This window comes from Chlamydotis macqueenii, chromosome 2 (genome assembly GCF_036417535.1).
Source record: "Chlamydotis macqueenii isolate bChlMac1 chromosome 2, bChlMac1.mat, whole genome shotgun sequence".
In the NCBI taxonomy this organism is placed as follows: Eukaryota; Metazoa; Chordata; class Aves; order Otidiformes; family Otididae; genus Chlamydotis; species Chlamydotis macqueenii.
In genome coordinates this window covers 101,765,112-101,790,298 of record NC_141557.1, presented here as the reverse complement: position 1 = coordinate 101,790,298, position 25,187 = coordinate 101,765,112, and the positions used below count along the sequence as shown (strand labels likewise).

General features: G+C 41.1%; 2 protein-coding genes across 2 annotated transcripts in view; one reads left to right on the top strand and one right to left on the bottom strand.

The window, feature by feature from the left end:
* FBXO15 (F-box protein 15) overlaps positions 1 to 15,821 on the bottom strand; it is a 29,140-nt gene extending 13,319 nt beyond the window's left edge. The window contains exons 1-6 of the mRNA XM_086742165.1: positions 15,805 to 15,821; positions 12,989 to 13,105; positions 11,010 to 11,114; positions 3,859 to 4,101; positions 3,365 to 3,574; positions 1,417 to 1,546 (exon numbers count right to left, since the gene is read on the bottom strand). Of these exons, the coding sequence (XP_086598291.1) occupies positions 1,417 to 1,546; positions 3,365 to 3,574; positions 3,859 to 4,101; positions 11,010 to 11,114; positions 12,989 to 13,105; positions 15,805 to 15,821 (822 nt within the window). The remainder of the gene's footprint in view (positions 1 to 1,416; positions 1,547 to 3,364; positions 3,575 to 3,858; positions 4,102 to 11,009; positions 11,115 to 12,988; positions 13,106 to 15,804) is intronic.
* Positions 15,822 to 16,574: 753 nt separating this feature from the next.
* TIMM21 (translocase of inner mitochondrial membrane 21) lies at positions 16,575 to 24,312 on the top strand. Its single transcript, XM_086740552.1, has 6 exons — positions 16,575 to 17,065; positions 18,513 to 18,575; positions 18,665 to 18,762; positions 20,139 to 20,212; positions 22,219 to 22,324; positions 22,420 to 24,312. The coding sequence occupies exons 1-6, from the start codon at positions 16,789 to 16,791 to the stop codon at positions 22,510 to 22,512; spliced, it is 711 nt and encodes a 236-aa protein (XP_086596678.1). The 5' UTR covers positions 16,575 to 16,788; the 3' UTR covers positions 22,513 to 24,312.
* The last annotated feature ends 875 nt before the right edge of the window (positions 24,313 to 25,187 follow it).

Genomic DNA, 25,187 nt, shown 5'->3' with positions numbered 1-25,187 from the left:
GAACTTAGTTCTAACTGAATCATTTCCAGGTGCTGAAAGACTTCTCTTCCCAGGTATGGGAAGGGGTAAGGCGCTACCAAGACCATAGGGACAGCAACACAGGGACACCAATCTACTAAACTTGTGAAGATACAAAAGCAGTAGCTGTTTGCTGATCAGAACTTTTCATAGATTGAGACAACCTGTAATAGGCTCATGCAGGTTAGCCAGTCAAGTTTTCTAGGAAATGAACAAAACAATATCATCTACATCATTAACATGGCTGGGGGAGGAAGAAAGGGCTGCCACTTTTGAATTCAGTCCAAGAGCAGAACGTCTCAGATAGGCTTCCACAGCACATAACCGTATGCAACTTCAGGCAAGCATCTAAGTCTCAGCGTATTTAGTGCAAAGATGCAGATTCCTGTAGAGTAGAAGTCTACTTCAGATGTTCTGTACTGCTCTCTAAAGACATTCATCTCTACAGGTAGCCTACAGAGACTAACCCCTTAACTTAATACACTTAATACCAAAAAATTAATATCCCCAACATGGCATGATTTACAGTGTTCCTACTGGTAGAGCAGGATACTACCTGGTGATGTAAATTAAAGAGAACAACAAGTAAAGTTGCTTTGTGGGAATTCATCACTTTGAGTGATGCAGACAAGGCAAGGCATGAGTCAGGGGAAGAAGCACATCTCTCCTCAAACTGTTCTACTTAAAATGTCTTTAGGATATAAAACTTTGTCATGGCATGTGAAGACTGCAAAATAAATACAGTTCAACACAGAAATAAGATCAGTACAGTATCTAATAGACTATGATACATAATGGTTCTTTAAATTAGAAATGCATTTATTTTAAAAGTACAAAGAAGAGAAGGCTCCAGGGACACCTTACAGTGGCCTTCTAGTACCTAAAGTATAAGGGCTTATAAGAAAGATGAGGAGAAACTCTTTAGCAGGGTCTGTTGTGATAGCATGAGGGGTAACAGTTTTAAAATAGAAGGAGGTAGATTCAGACTAGATATAAGGAAAAAGTTTTTTATAACGAGGGTGGTGAAACACTGGAACAGGTTGCCCAGAAAGGTGGTGGAAGCCACATCCCTGGAAACATTCAAGGCCAGGTTGGACAGGGCTCTGAGCAACCTGATCTGGTTGGAGATGTCCCTGCTCCTTGCAGGGGGGGTTGGACTACATGGCCTTTAAAGGTCCCTTCCAACCCAAACCATTCTATGATTCTTCTGTGATTCTATAAAATCATCAACTAACTCTCCCCACCTGTATTTTCTTGTTAGTTTAGACAAGATCTTTTAAAATCCAAATTAAAAAATATTTTTTAAAGTCCCAAAAACTCCCAAAATGCCAAACTATAATGCAAAATAATTTGTTTCTTCAAGTCATAATAAAGTATTGAAACAAAATATTATCTTACCTTCCAAAGTCCTACTAAGAGTCCTGGATTCAGACTGAAGAGCTGGACAAGCTTATCAGCACCAACTGCTACACTACTTTCAGTCAGGTTAGCAAGATGGTATTCAGCAATTAAGGAACATCGACGAGGTCTTTGAATAGAACATAGAGAATGTAGCAACAAGACTATGTCTCCTTATTTATGTAAAAGTTCAGCCTAATTTCACTTTTAACTCTGAAGTCTCACCAACAGCACATGATGAAAACAGTTTTGAAAGCATTCAGCATGCACAGCCATAAACTACTTCGGAACAACTACAGCACACTAGCAGGATCTCAACATCTAACAAGAAAAGAAACAAAAGCCACCATAGGATGGCCTAATGTACTACTAAAAAAAAAAGAAGAGAAACTTATATGCTTGACTAATATTTCAAAATAGCCATGGAATTACTTTATAATTTAAGTAATTCTAATTTGTTGGTACTATATGGAATCACTGGACATTTGTCAGTATGAAGCAAGCTCTAAGAAGGTAAATTCTTCCTCCACAGAAGTAAAATTCCAAGGAAAGGATCAAACTATACATATAATAAATTATATTCACAGGCATTCTTATTGGGCTAACGATGCATTAAAAAGACCAGAAAGTGGAATCTGCGTTACCTATTCAGAATTAAGTAACTCTTTCTAAAACTCTTCACAGGTTTAGGCTCTTATTATATTCAAAACTCTTCCTAGATTTCCCAGTAGTATCACAGTACTATCACCTACTACTACACACTGCTAGGAAGACAACAACTGACAGCAACTTCGTCATATTACCTTGAACTGTAAGATCTGGGACAGAGATGGGACATCAACCCTTTCCATCTTTAAGTCAATCAGACTGGTATAAATACAGGGAGTTTCCTAATCCCTGCACTAGCTCCCTACAGTTTTAACATTCACTAACATTCTGATAACATTCTGATATCTGATATCTGAATCATCAGCTTCATTATATTCACAAGCTCTAACAACTGAAATAAATACACTAACTGCCTGCAAGTGTGGGGGTTTTTTACTATTTTCTACATATGAATCATCATCTTGCTAAAACAACTACATTTCCCACATAATTTAACTGCAAGACTTGTTTAGTTGACTTTACACAAAAGGCTTCTCTTAAAGAAGCAAATACTTTGCTTCTGCTTGATGAGCCACAGTTTCTGTAGGCAAACAATAGTTCTCTCTTTTCAGAGCTGTGCTGCTAGGTCTTTTGTGTAAGAAGCATGTAGCTCATCCTGCATATACTAAAACAACACATAAGACACAGACATGTGCAAAACTCCTTGACAGCAACCAAATACATACATAACTCAAATACAACTTTTAATTTAAACATTTTTCCTCAGAATATAATGCCAGAAAAATATTGTACACTCTTAAGTTACAAAACAAGAGCTATCTCACATTGTGCTGTGGACTATGGTTTTTTACATGCATGTACTTGTATCATACACGCAGTCAAACACCAAGTTTGCTAAATTAACATACACACCTATCAGATAGAAAAAAATAAATGTCAGTAACATAGATTACCTGATTGTAGCCACATAAACACTGATGAACTGTTCCAATCTAAATGTCTCACATTAAATTCTCCTAAATTTACATATTTGTTTCATGCTCATTTTATTTATGCCTTAGATTCAGCTTTCCAAGGGAGGACTTATCACTCTGAATCTTGTAAGCCACTAGCTACATTAACCCATGAATTCATGTCATAGCTTGCTGGACTATATCTATTTCTTATTAAAAACCTCTACCAATGAGGAGAAGGACATAGGCTTTGGAAAAAATACTACTGGGAGTCTTTCTAAGAAAGAATTAACTCGTTAAGTCAAACCAAGGTCAGATATCTCCTACAGACGTATTATCAACCAGTTACACCAAAAACCTCTCAAAAATCCTACATTAAAACTCACCCATTCTTGCTGGGAGCTCTGGTTTGGTCAGGAAGCAATGGCATAACTCCAAATACTTTTAGGGTTGACAGGATGTCTAAGCATGGCCAATTTGTACTATACCAAAGTATAGTAACAGATGTGTCCTTAAATGATACGTTTGCCTTCTCCACTACATGCTCCCTTCCAGTTTTGTCCTTCAGAACAATTATCCAACTCAAGTTACAGGCTCTGTTATTTAGGAATTGAGAGAGGAGAGGAGTGTTTAAAAAAAAAAAAAAAAACAGACTTTCAAAGCGACAAATCTTAAACTATGCTTCCAACAGAGTGTTTAAATTTCTGCTAACTGCTACTTACGTTTCTCAGGCTAGGTCATTTACAGGCTATCATCATATCTTCCCATTATGATATACATTTTATAGCTCTACTTCCATATCCCCCCAGAATTTCCAAAGCTATTAACATTCTGTACATTGCTCTTGAGTAAACATCTTCTGTGACAAGGCATTACTTACTTCAGAGCTTCTTTGTTTTTACATGGAAGACCTGTATAAGGATCTACAGGTTTAACAAGTCGCATTACTCTAGTTTTGACTGCAGCTATTTGTTTGAAGATGTATTCTTTCTTCCAGTACCCAGGCTTTCTATCATGTAGAGGAGCACAGCCCAAGGAAACAGTTTCTGTTTGTTCAGAATTCTTTTTTGAAATTGTCCTTTTTGGTGGAAAACAGCTGGAATAGATTTTCAGCCAGATTCCACTGAAAATAAAAATAGAATAAAGAGGAAAACCACATAAATTTCAAGAATAGTTACTTAATTATTCTTATATGCATGTCTCAGCTATCACTAAGCATAATATTAGCAGAAAAATACAAAATCATAGATTATCAGCAAACTGAGTTTGATCTAAATTTAAAGTTACAGAAGACCTGAAACCATAGCCTCCTAGGCACTAGCCAAGAAAATGCAAAGGCACAGTTGTACCCTTTTCCCCATTTTGACCTCCCAACAGCTCATATGAGGTCATTTTCCCTGGTGCAAACATGAAGGCTCAGGAACCAAAAGATGCTAGATGTCAGCATTTCTCATGGGCTTACTAGGTTATCTCAAAGAATACAGAATCTCTGAAAACGTTTCTTGTTCTGGATTATACATACTGTCCTGGTTCCGGCTAGGATAGAGTTAATTTTCACCTGAGCTGGGAGAGGAGCTGGAACTGGAGGCCGGCACTGCTGCTTTGGGAGACACAGCTGGGATAGTTTACTAATTAGCCAACAGCTACAATAGCTTACCCAAAGGGCTATTCCATCCCATGCTCAGTATATGAAGTGGGAACAGTGCTGAAGGGCTGGTTTTGCTACTCTGTCAGGATTCACTGTGAGCTATTGTACTGTAAATTATGTGCTTAAGTATATTCTGTTACTGTTTTTGTTATCCCTCTGTTTTCTCTTCCTTTGTTATTCTAGTAAACTGTTTTTATCCCAACCTATGAGTCTCGCCTTTCTTTCTTTCCTGATTCTCCTCCCCATCCCACTGGGGGAGCTGTGAGGAGGGACTGAGCAAGCGACTGTGTGGCATTTTAGCTGCCAAGTGGGGCTAAACCATGACATATACCAAATGAGACTTTCTATTCTATCACAGAGAATTAAAAAAAAAAAAAAACCAAAAAAAAACCCCCATATATATATATAAAAGTTATTCAGTTAATTCTTACAGGATGCCAGTAAGGTTGATAGACATCTCAACTACATATACAGAAAATGTTTGACTAGTGCTCTAGAAAGCAGGATCATCAGAAATTGGGAACTTCGCACTGTTTTATGCCTCTCAATAGCACACTAGAGTATGTGGTTTTTAAAAAGCCTTCCTTCGCCTTATGCTACTATTTCCTTCACAAGACACCCACTGAAGCAGATTAAAAAAAAACCAAAACAACAGAACAGTACATATCTGAGAGAAAGCTATCATGAGGAAACAAAGAAAAGGTAAGTCTTGTCTCTCTTCCTGAAAATATAGGATCTAGGATGAAGCTCAGAGATAGCATAGCCATACACAGTGACTTAGGTGAAAACTGGTTAAGGTTAAGCAGTTACTTTTGAAAATTCCATCCCAAAACAATTATTTATCCTCCTCACACAAAATCTGCTAGTGGAAAAAGTGTTTTAATACCTCTTACTCAACAAAGGCAAAGTGGACGTTTCATGTTTCTCACACAGATCCAGCTGAAAGTAGGGTGGAAGAGGACAACTAGAATCACCTATATTTGGTGGTGGTCAACAGCTCAATGCCCAAGTGGAGACCGGTGATGAGTGGCGTTCCTCAGGGGTCTGTGTTGAGCCTGGCCCTGTTCAACATCTTTGTCGGCCACACAGACAGTGGGATAGAGTGCACCCTCAGCAAGTCTGCCGATGACACCAAGCTGTGTGGTGCTGTTGACATGCTGGAAGGGAGGGATGCCATCCAGAGGGACCTTGACAGGCTGGAGAGGTGGGCCTGTGCCAACCTCATGAAGTGCAACAAGGCTAAGTGCAAGGTCCTGCATGTGGGTCAGGGCAATATCAGGCACAAATACAGGCTGCATGGAAAATTGATTGAGAGCAGCCCTGAGGAGAAGGACTTGGGAGTGATGGTGGACGAGAAGCTCAACATGAGCCGGCAATGCACCCTTGCAGCCCGGAAAGTCAACCGCATCCTGGGCTGCATCAAGAGCAGTGTGGCCAGCAGGTCGAGGGAGGTGATTCTCCCTGGTGAGACCCCACTCAGAGTAGTGCATCCAGTTCTGGAGCCCCCAACATAAGAAGGTCATGGACCAGTTGGAGAGGGTCCAGAGGAGGGCCACGAAGATGATAAGAGGGCTGGAGCATCTCTCCTCTGAGGACAGGCTGAGAGAGCTGGGGCTATTCAGCCTGGAGAAGAGGAGGCTCCGGGGAGACCTTATAGCAGCCTTCCAGTACCTAAAGGGAGCCTTACAGGAAAGACAGGGAGAAACTCTTCAGTAGGGCCTGTTGTGACAGGACTAGGGGTAATGGTTTCAAAATAGAGGGAGGTAGATTCAGATTAGACATTAGGAAAAAAAATTTTACAGTGAGCATGGTAGAACATTGGAATAGGTTGCCCAGAGAGGTGGTGGAAGCCCCATCCCTGGAAACATCCAAGGCCAGGTTGGACAGGGTTATGGGAAACCTGATCTGGTTGGAGATGTCCCTGCTCCTTGCAGGGGGGTTGGACTAGATGATCTTTAAAGGTCCCTTCCAACCCTAACCATTCTATGATTATATGATTCTGTGGTGGTGGTACCATTGTCATGTCAATCCTTTCTGCACCGTCTTTCAAAAAGTTCAGAGAAGAGATTCAAGAAACATGCAACAGGAATGATGGATTCACCTACCTCCTGTTAGGAAAACTATGAGGTCACATTTCCGCCCCCCAACCCCCTAGTATGCCTAGGAATATGGAGTACAAGAAGTTACAAGAATTCAAACCACAAGCTGTGAATAAAGGTTTCCAATACATTTTCTTGAAGTGCTAGCTATACAGTCTACATAACTGCACTGCAGAAAATTAATAGCAACAGAAACAAATTCTCAAGGGACATTCTCTACCATTTATTAGCAAGACTACCTTTACCAGTCCTTACTTATCCCCAGGCAAACTTACACTAACTTGCTTTGTAATGCATTTTTTTCCCTCCTTAAAGCATTAAAGCAGTCAAGGACTGAATCCACCCCACGATGCCTCCTACCCATGAAAACCATTCTCACTTCATCAGCTGCTGAGAGTAAGTCCTGTAAAAGACTGTGTCAAATATTTGTCTCAACATGGTCGAAACATCAAACCGCCACCCGAACAATGGAACTTCAGTTAAACCATAGGACTAGAGTCTTCCTGTTATCTTGCAAGCCAATTCCTGTTATCTCGCAAGCCAATTCCCTAACATAGGGGCCCAGAGACGGTAATGTGCATGCATATCACCGCCAGGTGAGGGGTGTGGCTAGGCAAACCAGCTCTTGGAATACAATGAATATGCAATGAAACGAACAACACAAGAACAAAAACAACCAACATAAAAAAACAACACATCGACGGAAATCAACATTGACGGAATCAACATCGGACGGAACGTTCCCCCACCAAGTGAACTGGACTGTCGGGACGCCGCAGCTCCGTGGTGGTAGCTATTGCAACTGAAACTCTTTTCTTTTCTCTTTCCTTTCTTTCTCTCTTTTCTCTTGCATTCACGAACTTGTTCTCAGGTAAATAAAGCTACCTGGCGCTTGACTCCGTTTTGAGTCTTAATTCTGTTCCCGAGAATACAAGCAAAACCACGCTCTGGTGTGTGAGAGGTTGGTCTAGCCGCCCCTAGCCTCCCAGACTCATCTGAGGTCGGCTAGAATGCAAGGGGTCCTTCCTCTCATCCAAAATCGGAATGTGACAAGTTCCCCCACATGCTGAGAGCCAGGCTCTTTGTTATTCATGCAAACGTACTCAGGAATTTTGCAAAAACCTTCCAGCTTGCTGCTCTGCAGATATATGTACAATCTCCCACTGCAATTTTTTTGAGCCAAAACTATTTTAAACATACAGACCTATAAGCTTCTACAACTTGTAAAGAGTTCACAGTCAACATGAGTTTCCAACTTGCCTTTCACCAATATCTGGGGCAGGGAAGATCATGAAGAACCATCCCATAAGTAAAACAAATATTTAAGATACTCCAGTTTTGAAACCAGAAAAGACAACCTAGTTATCAGATAGTATGAAACATTTCTGATGGAAGGAGGGAATTCTTATTTAAGTCCAAAGCAGCTAAGAATTGCAGGTTGATGAAAAAAGAGGAGAGATGTCCTTGACACACCATCATCAGGGGAAACTGAGCTGTGTATCATCCAACTGGTCTTATTCAGCCTTAAAAGTTCAGTAAGATGTTCTCCTACAACTCTCTCCTGTTAACGATAAACTTCCCAAGACAGACATCCTTTCCTTCAGGAGGAGAGGTACTCAGCATCTGGCTGCATGACGCTGAAAAGACAGGGGTTAGTAGTAGGCATTTCCTGCATTTTGAAGGTACAGTCTCAAGCAACGTAAGTTGAATGAAGACAGGCTTGCCACCAATACCTTCCACCCTTCTCCTCACTCTGTTACGTATGTTAGGGACTGAAAGACTTAACGTGTGTTGATGTCTCAAACATTGCTGTGCCTGTGGCACTGGGTGCAGTCTGCACAGGGGCGGTAGGAGTCCAGTAACACATGAGGTGGAGGCCACAAGGGGGATGCACAGCCCCTCTTAGCAACTTGCCATTTATGGCCAGGGGTCACACAGTGGTCGTCTGAGGAAGGGGCTTCCGACCACCCCTCACATTTAGCACCTGCTTCACACCTGCGCAGAGGACTCAGAACTCTCTGGAACCAGACGATACAGGTCTTCAGGAAGCAGAACTGGAGGCGGGGATTAGGCTATAAAAGACCCAGCCTCAGGGAGCCACGGGCAAGCCCCTCACCAGAAGAGTCCGAAGGAATCATGAACCTGCTACGGCCCCAGGTTGTAACAACATATTGCTTTGTCCTTTCTCAAAACACCATTGTGCAAGCAGATGAGAGATCAGTTCAAGAAGCTCTAAAATTCCGTCAGGGCAGGGAGGCAGAGGAGAAAAAAAAAGGGGGACTTGGAATCACAAGTGTTTAGGGAGGTATCGCTGCCCCTTTATCCTCAACTTCTTAAGAATTCAGGGCAGGTAAATCAAAAAGGCATTCAACAGGGAAGCACAAATTTGCCTCTTTCACCACAGAGTACGTTCCACTTTTGCCTCGAAGTGTTAAGTATAATATTAATCTCAAGGCCTCTTATTGGACAATGTTAACAACAAGCCAACCCAACCTCTTACTGCTAACTCAAATGCCAGAACCAGACATGCACCATTGCCAATCAACACTTGACTACAATGTCAAAAAGATCTGACCAAGGGAAAAAAAGTCTTCCCCTGTGCTCTGGCTTCTCCCTTCCTCTTACACAAGCACTTTCAGCGGGTGATCAAAACCCTCAGGCTTTCAGACAGACCATCTATGTGAGCTTTGCACACTGCACGACAGGAAGGCTGGAATGATACCACATGCTAGGGCAAGACGGGTGCAGAAAGGTGGGTCAGAAACATTTCCTTGCCTTCAACAGTTACATTGAAGACATCAGTGCCAAAGAACTGTTAAAGCACAAACATTATTTGATGGTTGTACTTGATGATCTTGGAGGTCTTTTCCAACCTTAAAGATTCTATGATTCTATTATTATTTGAAGACCCTAAAGACAAAGCACTGCATTAGGCAGCAGAGATACATCATTATTAAAGACTAATGGTCCTGTTGCATCAAGGACAGCATCCTGTACATCCAGGACAGCAGAAATATCCTCAAAAAGACGCTCTGCCTAAAAACCAAGACCAGATTTGTCACAGAGATATGCAGGGACTTCAATTAAAACTTCTCTTAATTCACCACAAGATTCAGGGACTCAAGCAGGTCCATGGAAATTCTGCGGGAAGAACTGACCTGGTCCCACTGAACCAGTCAGTCTCCTAGATAAGGGAAAGTAACTCTTCCTCAAACCCCATTTGTGCACATACAGTAATCTCTGTCAAGATTAGAAAATGGAAACAGACATTGTTGAGATGGAGACAGATGAATCAGTTTCCCTTGAACAGCCACAATGATTTTATCCTACCTTACTATCCTGAAGTGGAAAACGCATATTAAGATACATAATTTGTGTCATCTACGCAATTCTTATCTACGTGAACCTGCTGACAGCCTCAAAAAATAAATCTAGATTATGGTCTTCCCTTTAAATTAATCATTTCTAAAAAATGTCAATGTTCACTGATTCACTGTACAAGTTTTGGCAAACAAGTGAGAAATGGATGAATATCAGATGCAGCAGCTTCCTGTATAGGGAGATATTTTCTCACTTAAATAACAATAATACAGCAGAATCCTAGGGAAAAAAAAAAGGATACTCAGACATCCTAGTTATCGCATACCAACCAGGGTCTCTCCTCTTGATCCTTTCACAAAATTATAATGATACTAATAGGAGCAATTTGTGAACTCTGTATAAGCAATCACTTACAAAAAAAATGTGTCAGCATTTATCTTTGCCCCTTTTGTTTTCATTTAGAAGTCACCAAAATTTGTCAGAAAGAGCAACAGATGAAACCCACTAGCAAATCACTTGACCAAATCAAACCCTCTGCAAAACCCTGATGAAAGGGCTAAATAAGAAGGACTTCAAAATTATGAAAGCTGTGACAATTCTGCAAGCTACTGGCTACACACCACTAAGGACTGCCTGAACCAAAGAGCCTGTGCAGGTGCATATGAATACAAACAAATATATGCAAATTTTACAACAAAATAAATGCTAATAGCAACATTTCAAAACATTGTATTTAGTTTTCGCTTCCTAACTCCCATTAAACTCAACAGGGCTTGCACAGCTAGAATTTCATACAACACATTGTACTGTGAGCTATGCAGTACATTTTCAGCAGAGTAATTGCCAGTGGGTACATGCATCAGTGCTCTGGCACCAGTGAAACTAAATTAAAAAGACTCATAACTCAGGTAAACGCAACTGCTGCATTATTAAGACTAGCACTTATGCTTCCCTCTTCCTTACTTGTCATTGGCCAGATGATAGAAGAGCTTATTCACACAGCCAACAGACAACAGGGACACAGCATCCAAATAGGAAAATATCTTCAGCAGCATTTCTGATGGCATGCTGGAAAAAAAAAAAAAAAAGAAACACCGTTAGACTTGCCAGCAAACTCCAGAAATTACAATGGCAAAGAATTTTAAGTCTAAACCAGAGCAAAACGAAAGAGATAGAAACTATCAGCTTGTAAATACACAAATCAAAACTCACCTGAAGAGTCTGGGCTCTGATTTGTCTCTCTGATATAAGACATTTGCTTAAAACAATTCAACACAACCTATTCAAGTGGCACAGCACAATTACATGAAAAGTTATGAGTTTCCATATTCGTGTTAACTTTAACCCAATTTGACATGAAACTACCTCATTCAACTTCAGTTTCTCACTGCTTGTACCATGATTTTAACACTTAGTCCATAACCACCAGCATTTGCCAGAACTGTGTACATGCGCTCTCCTCCTGACTGCAGTGCAGGATGCACCAGGACAGAAATGTACTAGTCAGACAGACAGATCATGCTCTACCTCATCAAAATGTTCAAATCATGTGTGCTCAGGGGTCTCATACAGTTTTCATTTATGTCAACAGAAAGATGTGAACTTCAAAATAAGAGCTGAATGGTATCTTGAGAAGATTAATGTTTCTGTGCATCTGTAAGGCTGCCTGAAATGCCTGCCTGAGATGCAGGTAGGTGCCAGCCTAAGTACAACAAGCACAACGTAACCTGGAGATGAGTCATCATGATTTTTGCATTAAAGAGAGAAACCTCATACCTTTCAACTAGTATCTGGCAATTGCACAGAGTTTTAAAAATATGCATTTTATACTCTGACTTTCTGGAGCGTGAGAGTATGGTAACATCAAAGTCACCACTGAAAATACAAGCTGCTGTGAAAGTCAACACCTCAGCTGTGTCTCTTGTCCGTTTACTACGGTGTCATTTACAACACTTGCTGATTTATAATACTTTATTCCAGAAGCACATAGCTTTCCAGCGTAGAATTGTAATAACGCTAATCTCCACGGTTTGTATTAAAATTCAGAATCTTAATTGCACTAACATAGAGGCAACCATGCCAAAACTTGCACGGTTGTTATGTGAAATAACTCAAACCCTGTAAGCTCAAAGCACCTAGCGCATTTATTCCAGAGAGAATTTAGAAATGATCCCTTAAAAAGCTGCAAATTAGCTAAAATAATATGCTTGATCCAGAATTCTCAACAGTAGTTTTTACAACGATATTATTTTTTACTTTAAAGGATTTTTTTTTTCTTCCTTCTCGTCTTTCACACCAAACTAACAGCATAAGGGAATGAACTGACCATCCAATGGAAAACAGAGAAATTACTACATGAAGTAACAAAGAAAATCAACAAATCTTTCATGTAACATATTCTTAGATGGTTTTGTAGAAACATAACTAATTTTCAAAAAGAAAAAAAACTCACAATTATACTGAAGGTACCCTTTCACTGTCAAACAGGAAGGGAAACATTTACCTTGCAGCAAATATGCAACAGCCACTTTATTCCTCCCCTCTCATCCCACTCCACCATGCTAAGCCTCTCTATACAAACCAACAAGCATCAAGAGAAATATCCAAAGTTTAATTCCAAACTAACTTTTATTAAAGTAATACAATAATAATTTTTATTCTCAAGGAACAACACAGCCCATGATTTGCAAAGGAGTTGCTGAAGGCTTCATGTGACTTGGAAAACCTACATACTTCATATGAACTTAGAAAAGGAGGTGAGGGAGAACCATGCCAGCAAACATCACAAGGTAGGCCAGGAAAGCAAATCTCTTCTTTTCAGTTCTGAACATCTGACATTGAAATCTCCATGGTATGAACATAATAACTGTAAGCAGTCAAAAGATGGCTTATAGTCTGCAAGGGATCTTCCACTATTATTGCTAAACTAAACACATACTCACCTCTCAATGCACAGATTAGGCTTCGGTTTTACGGAATGTGTCAAATACAGACTTTTAACTTCAGCATTTACAATTCTAGAACATTCCCCAGGCTTGGCAGCAAAGCTCCTTGACCTATGGCCAAAACGAAAAGCTGTTACGAGTGACATCATCACAAAATGAAGAAATATGCATATTGTGCACACCCAGATAACACGTCTCCACTGAGACAGGATTCGGGGAATACACCACATGGCAACTCATTATTATCAGTACACAAATTTGAACAATTATCACCAAGTTAAAATACCCGACATCAGGAAGATGTCAGATCTGAACTCATAGGTGTCTCTCCTATGATTAATCTCTCACAGTAGTCAGAAGGGAATAGTGTTGCATGGTCAAATCAGTTTGAATCCAGTAAAGATCTATTAATGTTAGACAGCTGCACCACTGTGGCCGCCACAATCAGGCTCCAGATAGGCCCTTGTAGTAAGTCAAACTCACTGATTAATCTTCTGTTTTGCAACGTTACTCCAGAGACATTTTTGAGCCATCCAACTTTGCTAAGCTATTAGAAGGTATCACATAAAACAATACCTTGAAACTTTCTCAAAAACTGACAAGGCTCAAAAAGAATTCCCTTGACTACACAACAGAATGATATTTGAAGCAAAGTCATAGTCTCATTTCAGATTTCCCCCCCCCATCACGAATCTGCGAGATAAGTGTTAGTTCAACAGGCAAGATTTTATTGCTCATTAACACATAACAATTTGGACAGAAAATACTTTCTTTTACTAAAGAAAGCAACTTTGCATATTTCTAAGAAACAAAAAATTACTGCAATCCAAGCGGCCACATATTTTTTCAAGTTTTCTGATAGTAAAAACTTTTTAAGCTGTAATTACAAATACTATCATTAAACCACATAGAAATATTCAGATGGAGTTCCAGTCTAAATCAGATCCTCACACTTCATACCCACTGATGCCACTAAGCAGACAGAACTCCCCATACACCCTATTAGTGATGGTTTGTATTGCCAGCTGACTTTCCAACACCTGGTCAATCGAACTCTGAGTTTCTAAGCAACAAATCGATGTGGGGGGGGGGTGCGAATTAAGTAGGTTGGTTCCACATACATTTAATGTATGCTGTTCTTGCTTTAAGATTGGTTTATGCTCAAATAAAAATAAAAATCAGAATAAAAGAACTTCTCTGTCATACATTGTCAACTGTGCTATGTAAAAAACGTCCCTGAAATTTTGCTGTGAATTGTCATAAGCGTAACAAAAAAAGGCATGCACATTGCAGCTTGGATGCCTGATAGACTAACAAAATAAACAACTACAAAAAGTAACTGTATATCAAATACGCCCTGAAGGTCAAGCCAATGTTTTAGTCATGTGTTGTTATCAAGAAGTATGCCTAGATTATGAGCTGAGGCTGTAACAAACTGCATTTTTCGAAAGCCACTAAAGGGATATCAAGACACAAGTCCCATTCAACAGCAGTAGAACTACCACTTCCGTATATTTCTAGGCAGCATGTCCCGGCTATTCTGCCCCATATCTATGCTGAAAGCACAAAGATACCTACTTTGGGTATACTCTACAGTGACATACGTACACTCCAGGTACAGCAGTAGTTCGGATCGGGAGCTGGATCCTGGATTTTACAACACACTTCACCTGGTACAAGCATAACCTGCATTGCCTGTATTCAGTCCTTCTTGCTTTCTTTTTAATCACTCCTTGCAACCTCTTCTTCAGCCCAGGAAGTAAGGGAAATGTTGCCTACACATGCCTTGAGAATTTTGACGTACTATCTACCAAACATACATATTCTCAAGGGATGAAGAAACAACAGCAAATCCATTGCATAAACTATTTTTCAAGTACAGCGTGTGCTAAAATTTAAAATTACACCGCATTGACAAAGCTTGCCTGCCCAAGTTAAAAATCAATGACAGCTGTTACTCCTCCTCTTTAGAGACTTCCAGTAACAACTGAGATGCTCTTGCTTAGAGGCACAACAACCTCAATTGCTGTTTCATTAGCTTTCAACTAGTGAGACTCAGTTTTGTACCAGTATTTTCATTTTCATACCCTGTAGTAATTGCAATGCAACTATTGGGGTTTTGGTGGTCAGGGAACAAATCCGTTTCAAAAAACATATAGAAAGTTGGGACAAAACCTGTCTCCTCCAAATGTTAAAGCATACCTGAAAATAGACAGAAATGACAGAAATGTTTTGACATCTGTTTTTTTTTTTCCCCTCCACTAACAATTCCAAAGTCTTTTGAAACAGTGGGTATTATCCATTCTATTTAAAGGTCAAAAAAACCAGGGGGAATCAAACAGCTATGAAACCCAAGGTTGTACAAATGGGTTAGCAGGAGAACCTGCTTTGTCAGCTTTGCTTCTAAGATAGCTGCTTTAAATTTTTGGAAGCTGAACCTGGAAACGCCTGTGTTTCCTACCACAAGGCTCCTCACCTCTACAGAGCCATCCCCCTCCGTAGGGCCGAGGGAAGGAGAGGAGACCACCATGGCCACGCCATGGCAAGGTTAGAGCTGGGAACCAGAGCCATGAGGCGGGAGCAAGGAGTTTCCCAGGCGAGCAACGGGAGTTAAGGGACAACAATAAACCACCCCGCACAGAGAAGGTGCCAAAGGGAGAGCAGGCAGCTCTGGGGCGACAGAGCCCCGCTCGATGTCCATTCCCCGGCAGCCTCTTCCTCAGGCAGCCCGTTACCTGGGCCCGGCGGCGACAGCAGCACGGGCAAACGGCCGCGGCGGCCCGACACCGGCGGCACCAAAGGAAGCTGCCGCGCCGCGGCCCGTCGCCATGATGGCCGCCTCCGCCGGGGGGCAGCGCCCTCGCGCCGGGCGCTGGAGAGGGAAGGGGCGCTGCCGCCTCCCACGCGAGGCCGCCGGGCGGGACGGCCGGAGCGGGGGCCGCCCGTTCCTGTGTCGCAGCTTGAGGGAAAGGCAACCCGCGGGAATTTGTGTTTGCACCTAAAAAGTTGTTTTATTTTTAACTGGAGAGAAGGGACGCCGCCTCCCCCAAGAGCTTCCAGCGTGCGCCGCGACAGGCACCGAATGCAGCAACAGGGCGGGCCCCGGGGTCGGTTATCCGACCAGCCCGCGGGTTTCCAGGCAGTCCGGGCTACAGGGAGAGCACTGATGTACCGGGGAACCCCCGGGAGTCCCCCGGCCAGGCCTCCGACGGGCGTCCTCTCAGCTTCCCCCCAGCGAACTGGGAGGCTGCAACACGGTCTCCTCAAGGTGTTTCGGTCTCCACTCGCCGACACGTGAACTGTGTTCGTGTATGCCAGACCAAAAGACAATTTGGAAACAAAAGAAACAAACAAAAAAAGAAAACCCTAAACCCAGCCTAAAAAGAGTAGCCGGGGCCCTCACTCCTTGACCGAGGGCCGGCGGGCCCCCGCCCCGCGAGGGCGGGCTGTGGCGCTCGGCATGGCGGTCGCTGTAGTGGCCGTGCGGGGAGCCGTTCCCAGCCGCGGGCGCGAGAGGGAGCCTGCCCAAACTACCGCTCCCAGGGCCCCGCCGCCGCTTTCTTCCCCTCCGTCCCCGAAATTTCCGCCGGGGCAATGGCGGGGGGCGGCTATGGTCGGGTAAAGGGTAATGGGGCTTCCTAAGGCGAAGCGCCGGCCGCAGGGCCGCGTTCAGGGCGGGGAGCTGCTCTGATTCTTGCTCCCCACGGGAGAGCGGTGGCGAGGGGCAGCAACTTTCCCGTAGAGCTCGGCTGCCTCCGCGGCCGTTCCGTGAGGGCGCCCGGGAGCCGCGGCCCGGCATGCTGCCCGCCTGCCTTGTCCAGGCGGGGCGGCTGCGGGCTCCCCTCGGCTGGGCGCTGCTGGGGCCGGGGCCGGGGCCCTGCCTCTGCCTCTGCCTGAGATGGCGGCAGCAGCAGCCCCCCCGCAGGGAGCCCGCCCCCCTGCCCCGGGCCGCCCGGCGGGGTATCGTGACGGGAGCGGGGGGGCTGAGAGCCGAAAAACCTGGCGGTGATACCAAACACGTGTCCGTGCAAAGGGGTCCGAAGGAAGAAACTCTGCTCTCGGCTGCTCAGAAAGGTAAGGGGGGGTTGTGAGTGGCAACGCAGCGCTGCTCGAAAAGACTGGCACTGAGAAAATTGCTGCTGCAGCTGAGGCATTAGAGCCACGAAGCCCGAACTGCAAAAGACCCACAATCCTCAGAACAACATCAGTCCCATTTCTTTTCACATAAAATCATGGAATGGTTTGGGGTGGAAGGGACCTTCAAAGGTCATGTAGTCCAACCCCCCCTGCAAGGAGCAGGGCCATCTCCAACCAGATCAGGTTGCTCAGAGCCCTGTCCAACCTGGCCTTGAATGTTTCCAGGGATGGGGCTTCCACCACCTCTCTGGGCAACCTGTGCCAGTGTTCCACCACCCTCATTATAAAAGTTTTTTTCCTTATACCTACTCTAAATCTTCCTCCTTTTATTTTAAAACCATTGCACCAGCAGAACAGAAATTATGTGGCTTCTTCCAAACAGCTTGTTGATTTAGTGTAGAAGTCACATCAGGAATAAGATGCAATAGCCTCTTATTTCCCTTTTCAAAAGGAAAACCTATCACACACAACCTGTCTTGATGCTGTTAAAGCAACTTTATTTACAGGAAAATTGTCAAAGCTTTGTATTTGATACTAGTTTGTTCATGGGATGGCTGCCACTTCGGTTAGTCTCATTCATTTCAGTGAAAAGTGGTTACTACATAATTAACCTCAGAAATTCAAAGTACTTTGAAAAGGTTTATGAAAGACACCCTCAAATGATAAATAAACATTTTTTTCCTGCAGCCTTCTAAAGTTTCTTCAGTAACTTGTACTTCACTGAAAGGCACACCTTATCACTTAAATAAATAAGTAGTCTTCTTCCAAGTTTTCAAAAATATTATGTAACAGAGAATCTCATGTGCATACTGACACTTTTACTAGTACATTAGATCAAAACTAATAGATAAAAATAAATCAGATAAACTGCAGTTGACAGTCTTAATAAATAAAATACATTTTGGTCTAATATCTCTCCTTTTTAGTGTTCACTTGATTGACAATTCATAAAATCAGTTATTTTCAGTGTGTGCAATTTATAAGCTTTTTTATTTTTACTTCTCCCTTTCTTTGCATAAAGGTTGCAATAATTATGAGTTTTATGGGAGCGTGAATACTGCAGTGCTAAATACTTCATTAGTTCTTAAAGAAACTAGCTCTCATGCTACATGAAAAATAATCATAAGTGCTATTCTGGGTCTTGAAAACACCTAGTAAGAAAATAGAAAGTAATAAGGCTTAATATGGAGATATAAATATGCTCTGCACAACATAAGAGACATTCTATGATCTCTTTCTTTTAGTGATGAGGCATCCTGGAATTTTTCCTTCTGACAAAATATTCCTTGAGCGGTAGACTAATACAAGAGCATTTATATAAGCAAGCTGTGGAAGTCTTGCTATCCAAGATTGTAACTCCTGCATTGTTTGCTGTCTGTTTCAGTGAAAGAAGCTGGAAGAGACTTCACCTATTTTATTGTGGTCCTTGTTGGAATTGGTGTTACAGGTTGTTTTTAAAAATTATATTCTTTATCAGAAGACACTTTTCGTTAATTCCATCAGTTTTCATTCCATTTGCTGTTGTTTCTGTTACAGGTGGTTTGTTCTATGTGATTTTTAAAGAGCTGTTCTCTTCTTCTAGTCCAAGTAAGATCTATGGAGATGCCTTGAAGAAATGCAGATCTCACCCTGAGGTTGGTTTTTGAACCTTAGTCATAAGTTTAGGTTTCTCAGTAGTTATTGTCTCTCTTTGAGTCAAAAGTTTGCACAGGGAATCTCACAAGCAAATCTACAGGAAGACGCACATGGTGCTTAGCAGGCAAACGCCAGCAGATCTGTCTATGATTTTAGCTGGCCAGAGCCGGGTCAGCTCCAATTTGGAGCCTATATTAGGACAAGTTAATGCAAGCATTCAGCCTGAGTGAATTAGCCTGCTAAAAACAAAGTTAAATGAGTGTACTGCAGCCCAGCAACTGATGCAAATATAGTGTCTGCCCCTTCAGAGCATGTGCTTGTGTCTCCATACAGAAAGTCTTATAGACGTACCGGAGTGCCTACTAAATGTAGTTCTTAAGGAGTTGTGCAGGTCAGGAAGGCAACTGGTCCCACTTAAGTTTTGTGGATCTAGCCTGCTGGTTTTCCTCAGCACGGTCATTCTGTTGTGACACTTAAGTAGGGTTCTGTCGTTCTGCGAAGCGCTGCATAAGTGTCCAGGAATCTAAACTCTTCATTTGAAACACAGTTAACATTCCTGTGTCTAAAAGGAAAAGAGAACAAGAACAGTCATGTGATCACACAGTCACACGGGATAGCTACATGTAAAAAAAGATCAGTCTAAAACTAGTTTCTGAAAACCACTACTTGAGGCAAAACAAGAAATGCATGGAGTAGTTTTCGAACAAGATTTCCACAGATGCCCCTGAGGATAACCTGGAAATGAAGTGACAAGTTGTCACTAGAATAAAAATGAAGACTGCTTTGGAAAAAGTTTTACTTTTACAAACTTCTCTCCAGTATTTGTACAGTAAAAATCAACCTCCCTTTCTAATGAACTTTAAAGGAAATTTAAAACTAGGTTAATTTGGTCTGTCTTTGTAGATCTAAAAAAAAAAAAAAAGAAAAATAATTGAATTTCTGAAATGATAGTGTTATTTAGATAACATGAAGGGGAGTGCATTTGCATTTTAAACTTTGAAACATATTCTCTTAGAGGACACATAAGCAAATATTTCAGGCTTTTTTTTCCTTCTTACACAAAATGTCAGTAAAGTAAAGAATATATAGTAAGAAGAGATTAAAGTGTCATAGTCTCAGAGGGTGGTACAAGTGGAAGATATTAATAAGATTTATTTTAGACATATAATATGTGACTATAAAGAAAAGCACTGAAATACAGAGGAATTTTCCTTACACTGTTTTCTTTCATAAACTCTTCTGTTCTTGACACATCAGACTCACAAGGGGCATTTTGTTGAAAGAAAATGCATTCACAGCAGGGGCGGGAGCTGATCCTGGAGTATCTGTTTGAATGTGATACCTTCTAACAACTCAAACCTCTTTTCTCTTGTAGATAATTGGTGTTTTTGGTGAATCTATTAAAGGTTATGGGGAGGCAACAAGAAGAGGAAGACGACAGTTTGTCAGGTGCCCTTTGGTGTTTGCCCCATACACACACTAGTTTTTGTACGGCAAAGACATTTTGGGTCACATCATAGCAAGTTAGATCTAGATTAATGAACTGTATGTGAAATACCCTGTCACTTTTGAGTGAAAATGAAGGCAGTTCTTTGCAGTACCTCTTGTGTGGTGCACACCACTAAATACAGTGCACATACAATGTCAAACGCCAGTTCTGAGTGCCTCAAAACGGGCAATGGTCAGCACAGTAAACAGAGCTGGTCTCTCCAAAAAATAGGATGAGTGTGAAGAGAGGGATATAGAGGCCTAGGCATGCATCTGGGTAGCAGGGATCTGACTGAAGTTTACAGTCTGAAACTGTCAAATAGAGTGAAATTGTTCTTTGAAAAATTGTTCTTTGAGAGTTTTTCTCCTTTTGAAGCAGTAGTTCTTGTCAGGCCAGAAAGAGAAGGAGGTATTAACTTCCAGGCTTTGTAGAGTCCGGCTTGCTCTGTTTAAAGCGAAGCTGGGTCTGACTGTACAGGTTGTAGTCACTACAGTGTCCAGAGCTGATACGCAGTATTGACTGCCAATTTCTTATATTGCTTTTTGGTCCTTGACACCACATCTCTACTGTGTATTTATCAAAACATCTCATCTAAACCTTTCATGAGTGTGTCTGTTATTCTCCTTTTGAGGGAAACAACAGAACTAATTCTTAGAAAACGTAAATTCTCCTTGCACTGTAATATAATAATGCTTTGTCTTTGTTGGGTTCTTTGACTTGAATTGAAGAAGGTTTCATATAGGATGGGACACATAAGCCCAGATAAACAACTTGAATCATGAAATTGATCAATTTTTTTTTCTGAAGGAAGGTGATTTTTACTGGTAGAAGTTTATCTTTTCACTAGACTCTGAAAAAGTGTTTTAAAGTAGAGCTACTAAACAAAAAGGATATGCACAAACATTTTAAGCATCTGTCTGTAAACAAACTACGTAAATAGGTAAATGTGCTATCAGCTTTCCTAGTATCTAATTTCCATCATTTTGAAAGTGTAGTATTTTAAATAAATTTTTGAGCTGAAGGCTTTGTAAGATTGTATCATTTGTGTCTGCAGTATAAGGATGACCTTGAGTGTCTCAAAAGTGTACGGAGTTTTTTTGTGTATGAACATCTTGAATATGAATTTATTGCAGTAAGGCTCTTTGTTCATCTTTGTTGTCTGTAACCTATCATGTCACCTTAAAACTGTACACAGTGTGTATCTGGGCTTGACTGATGGAAATAAGAGCTTGGCGATATGCAGCAGTTAGTAATTTCAGTAAGAAACATAAACTAGCACCAGAACTTTTAGTTTGACCATTAATTTCTGGAAGTGGTTGCCTTGAAAGTGGCATGACATTAATTTATCTAATGATTAAGCATAACCTAACTCCAGTCGAAATATCAGCATTTAGGTTGGAGATCTGATATCAGTGCCAAAGTTGCACAACTTTAGGAGAACAAAATCATTGCCAAAACCAGCAAAGCATATAGTAAACTGTTTTGATGTGATTTAGCCAACCTGACAGTTAAGTTGACAAAGCATTCTTTGTGTAATTTGTCTTGATAGCTTCGATTAAGTGCCTAAAAAAAAACCCTGGTAGTCTTGATGTGAGTGTTTCTTTCTAGATGTCAGGCTCTGAGTCTGGCAGTACTTTAGAATAAATACAGGGAAATTCCAGAATCTTCAGCCATCGGATTGCTGTTGAGTTTTGAGGGGAGGACTGGGGTGAGGATGTTTAAGCACTTCATCTGTTAATCCTCAACTCCTAATTAGTTCTTTCTTCTAACTCTGCTACTCCTTATATGCTCACAGTAAAGCTTGGGAAGAACAGTAGAGAAGGGACCTATGGTAGCATAAGGACTGCATTGGAATACACTTTCTCAAAAAATGGTTGAGAGAAGTTGAAATTTGAAGTTTAACTAGCATATAATGTGTATCCTTGTTGGGTGGGTTGGTTGTTTTGTTTTGTTTTGCTGTTTTTAGTCACATTGAATATGTAAAGGATGGACTGAAACATATGCGTTTGAAGTTCTATATTGAGGGCTCTGAACCAGGGAAGCGGGGTACAGTCCATGTGGAAGTCAAAGAGGTATGTACAATTGCTTGATTGAGTCAACAAGCTTAATCTTGAATTTAAACTACTGAAGAGAAAAAAAACGGAGCCTGAAATTGTTTTTCTTACAGAATCCTGAGAGAGGAAGATTTGAGGTCCGCTACATATTTGTGGACGTTGACACCTATCCTAGAAGAACCATTGTCATAGAAGACAACAGATAGCCAATAATCAAAGTTGCCGCCTTATCTCATTGAACATTGGATGATACTGGTGTAGTCTACACATTAATTATTTGATATTCTCGATTGTATCTTGCAGCTTTGGGGTTGTGTTACAGGAAGTAACACAAGGTCTCAGGGTCTCCATTAAGGTCTTTCATAATAACAGATACAGGATTTGAAGTGAGGCCAAGGAAATATAGTAGAGCCATCACTTATGGCAAATACTTTTGACATTGGAAAATAATGGCTCATAAAGAACAGTTCAATGCTGGATAATACTTCTACACACCCAAAAAGTGAGTCTTCCAAGATTTTAGGTTTGGATGGGGAGTTTTTTGTCTTCCTCTGCTTGGATTTCCCACTAGCACTGCAATAAAGAAAGTGATATTTTAAATGTAGACAAACTCTCTGTTTTCATTCTGGATGCCTTTGTGTAGATAAGAAGGTAAAATAAGAATGTATGTTAGTGATGCAAAGAGGGTTTAGCCTAAAGGCCTGTAAGCTTGTGGAGACACACATCCTTGGCAAATGACTGAAGATAAAGGCTTCAATATTGGTATCTTCTAAATAGATTAACAGCACACAGAACAGCAGTACTGTCTTCCTCCACAATTTGGCATGCTGCTCTGCTAACTCATGACAGTGTTGTAGCTTCTCAGCACAGCCCATAGTTTTTCCATTAGCTTAACTAATCTAAATCTTCTGGTAATCAGTTTTGTAGAGGTTTACACAAACTCAAAAGCTCAGCTCATGACCAAATTTCTCACCTGGGTTTCTTCCTTAGTTCAACATGGCAGATAGCAAGCGTAACCCTGTGTATTAATAATCAGACTCAGTTATGCCCATCTGTCAAGTGGCACGAATCAGGCAATTTCAAGCTTTAGCTTCTTAGGTTTAACCTCTTTCTTAAACACCAACTAATGCATTTTTCTCTACTTACCTATCCTATGTTACGAGCTTTTTAGGTCGCTAGTTAATTATCCCGACATTAAGCATACACCACTGTTCAGTTATCAGCCCTTCTTATGAGTTCATTTAATGATACATTTGAACTGTTCTAAAGTTCATACAATACTCCCTCATACAGGGCCATAAATGTCATATAGAGACCTTTAGTAATACTTTACTAGGCTTGAGCCATCCTATTCATCTGTCTCCCAGTAGTCTCATTTGTATAATCATAATAACTAAACGTAATACTTTGTTAGACCTGGATAACTTTGCTTTATATTAAGCACTACACTAGCTTGACTTCAGTTAGATACTCACATTGTTTGAAACTATTCAGGGAAGAGGAATCACGCATTCATCCCAGTTTGTGAGCAGAGCAGTCACCAATGTCAATCTGTATTAAACTGTGAGGTATTTTGGAGTTTTTACACCATATGTAATATGACTGATGCCTACTGTGCAGGCCAAAGGGATTCGTCAAACATCAGTTGAGACTGACCTAAAGTAATTTCATGTCCATTAGTTTCAGCGGAGTTAAAAATCTGTCTGTTTTCTTTCATCCCTCAATGGGTGCTTGTCAAGACTAACAAACCCACAGTCTTACATGTAGACAAAAGCTATGGAAGTCTGTCAGTGGCTCCCTACTGGAAGTATGAGAAATCGTTGTGGTACTTGATGTATTGTCACGGAGTAATTTTCATAACATTTTACTTCTGCCTACAGTTACTGACATCATTAATGTCCATGTGGAAAGGTGTCTTTAAATCATGAAAGCAATTGACAGCCATTGTTCTTCGTGTGATTTTCTTGAAAGCAGCAGAGTCAGTAACACGTTTTGACTTATGCTTATGAGTCTTCCCAATTTTAGCATTACTCTTGCCAAAACTTTTGTTTCAGAAGAAATTTTAAAACCAACCTAATTGATTTATAACCTTGTAAAAAAAAAAAAAAAAAAAGAAGAAACTGAGGCCCTTGTTGTTTCATTGCAACCTGCTGCATTACGTACCACGTTTACCTGCCAGCACTTAGGTGCGGTTGCTGTAAGCATGTGTCATACCATGGCGGTTGCTGAAAACCTCCTTTGCAAGAGTTTTGTCATGAGTGCAAGGTGGAGCAAGTTTGTCAGGGCACACCAGAAATACTGCAAGCTATGTAAGTTTATAAATCTAATAGTAAGATTGCTAGCCCTAAGTCCAAACTATACCTTGATGAAAGTGTAATCATTATTCACCTTTTACATAGCAAGACTATATAAAAATACACAGTTTAAACTAGGAAATGTGATACTATTTTTGCTCTTCGCTTATGAGTTTCTACCATATCAAGCTGCCTGAAAGCCGTTGTAAACCTCCATGTCAACAACAGAACTGATAGACTAGGTTTTTTTCCTGTAACTGCATCCCAGTTTTGCTTTCTTACTAATCCAACTGTGGTTTGTTGTCAGTGAGCTTGACTGCCAGAGAAAGGAGTACTTCTAAAGCAAGATGTAAAAAGCTTTTTTTAATAGGAAATGGCATAGGTACAGTAAAGAGGCCAGCCATTAGGTTTACTTTTGTCTTGTTTTAGTGCCTTGTTTGCACTGAAGAAAGAAGCCGTCAGGCCTAGAAAACTTCTGGGAAGGCAAAGATGCTGACCTCACATAACAATGTTTTTCCAAAAGTGCAGGTGCATGAAATTCTATGTCAGACTTGTGGGAAAACAGCAAGAATTGGCCATTTGGGTTA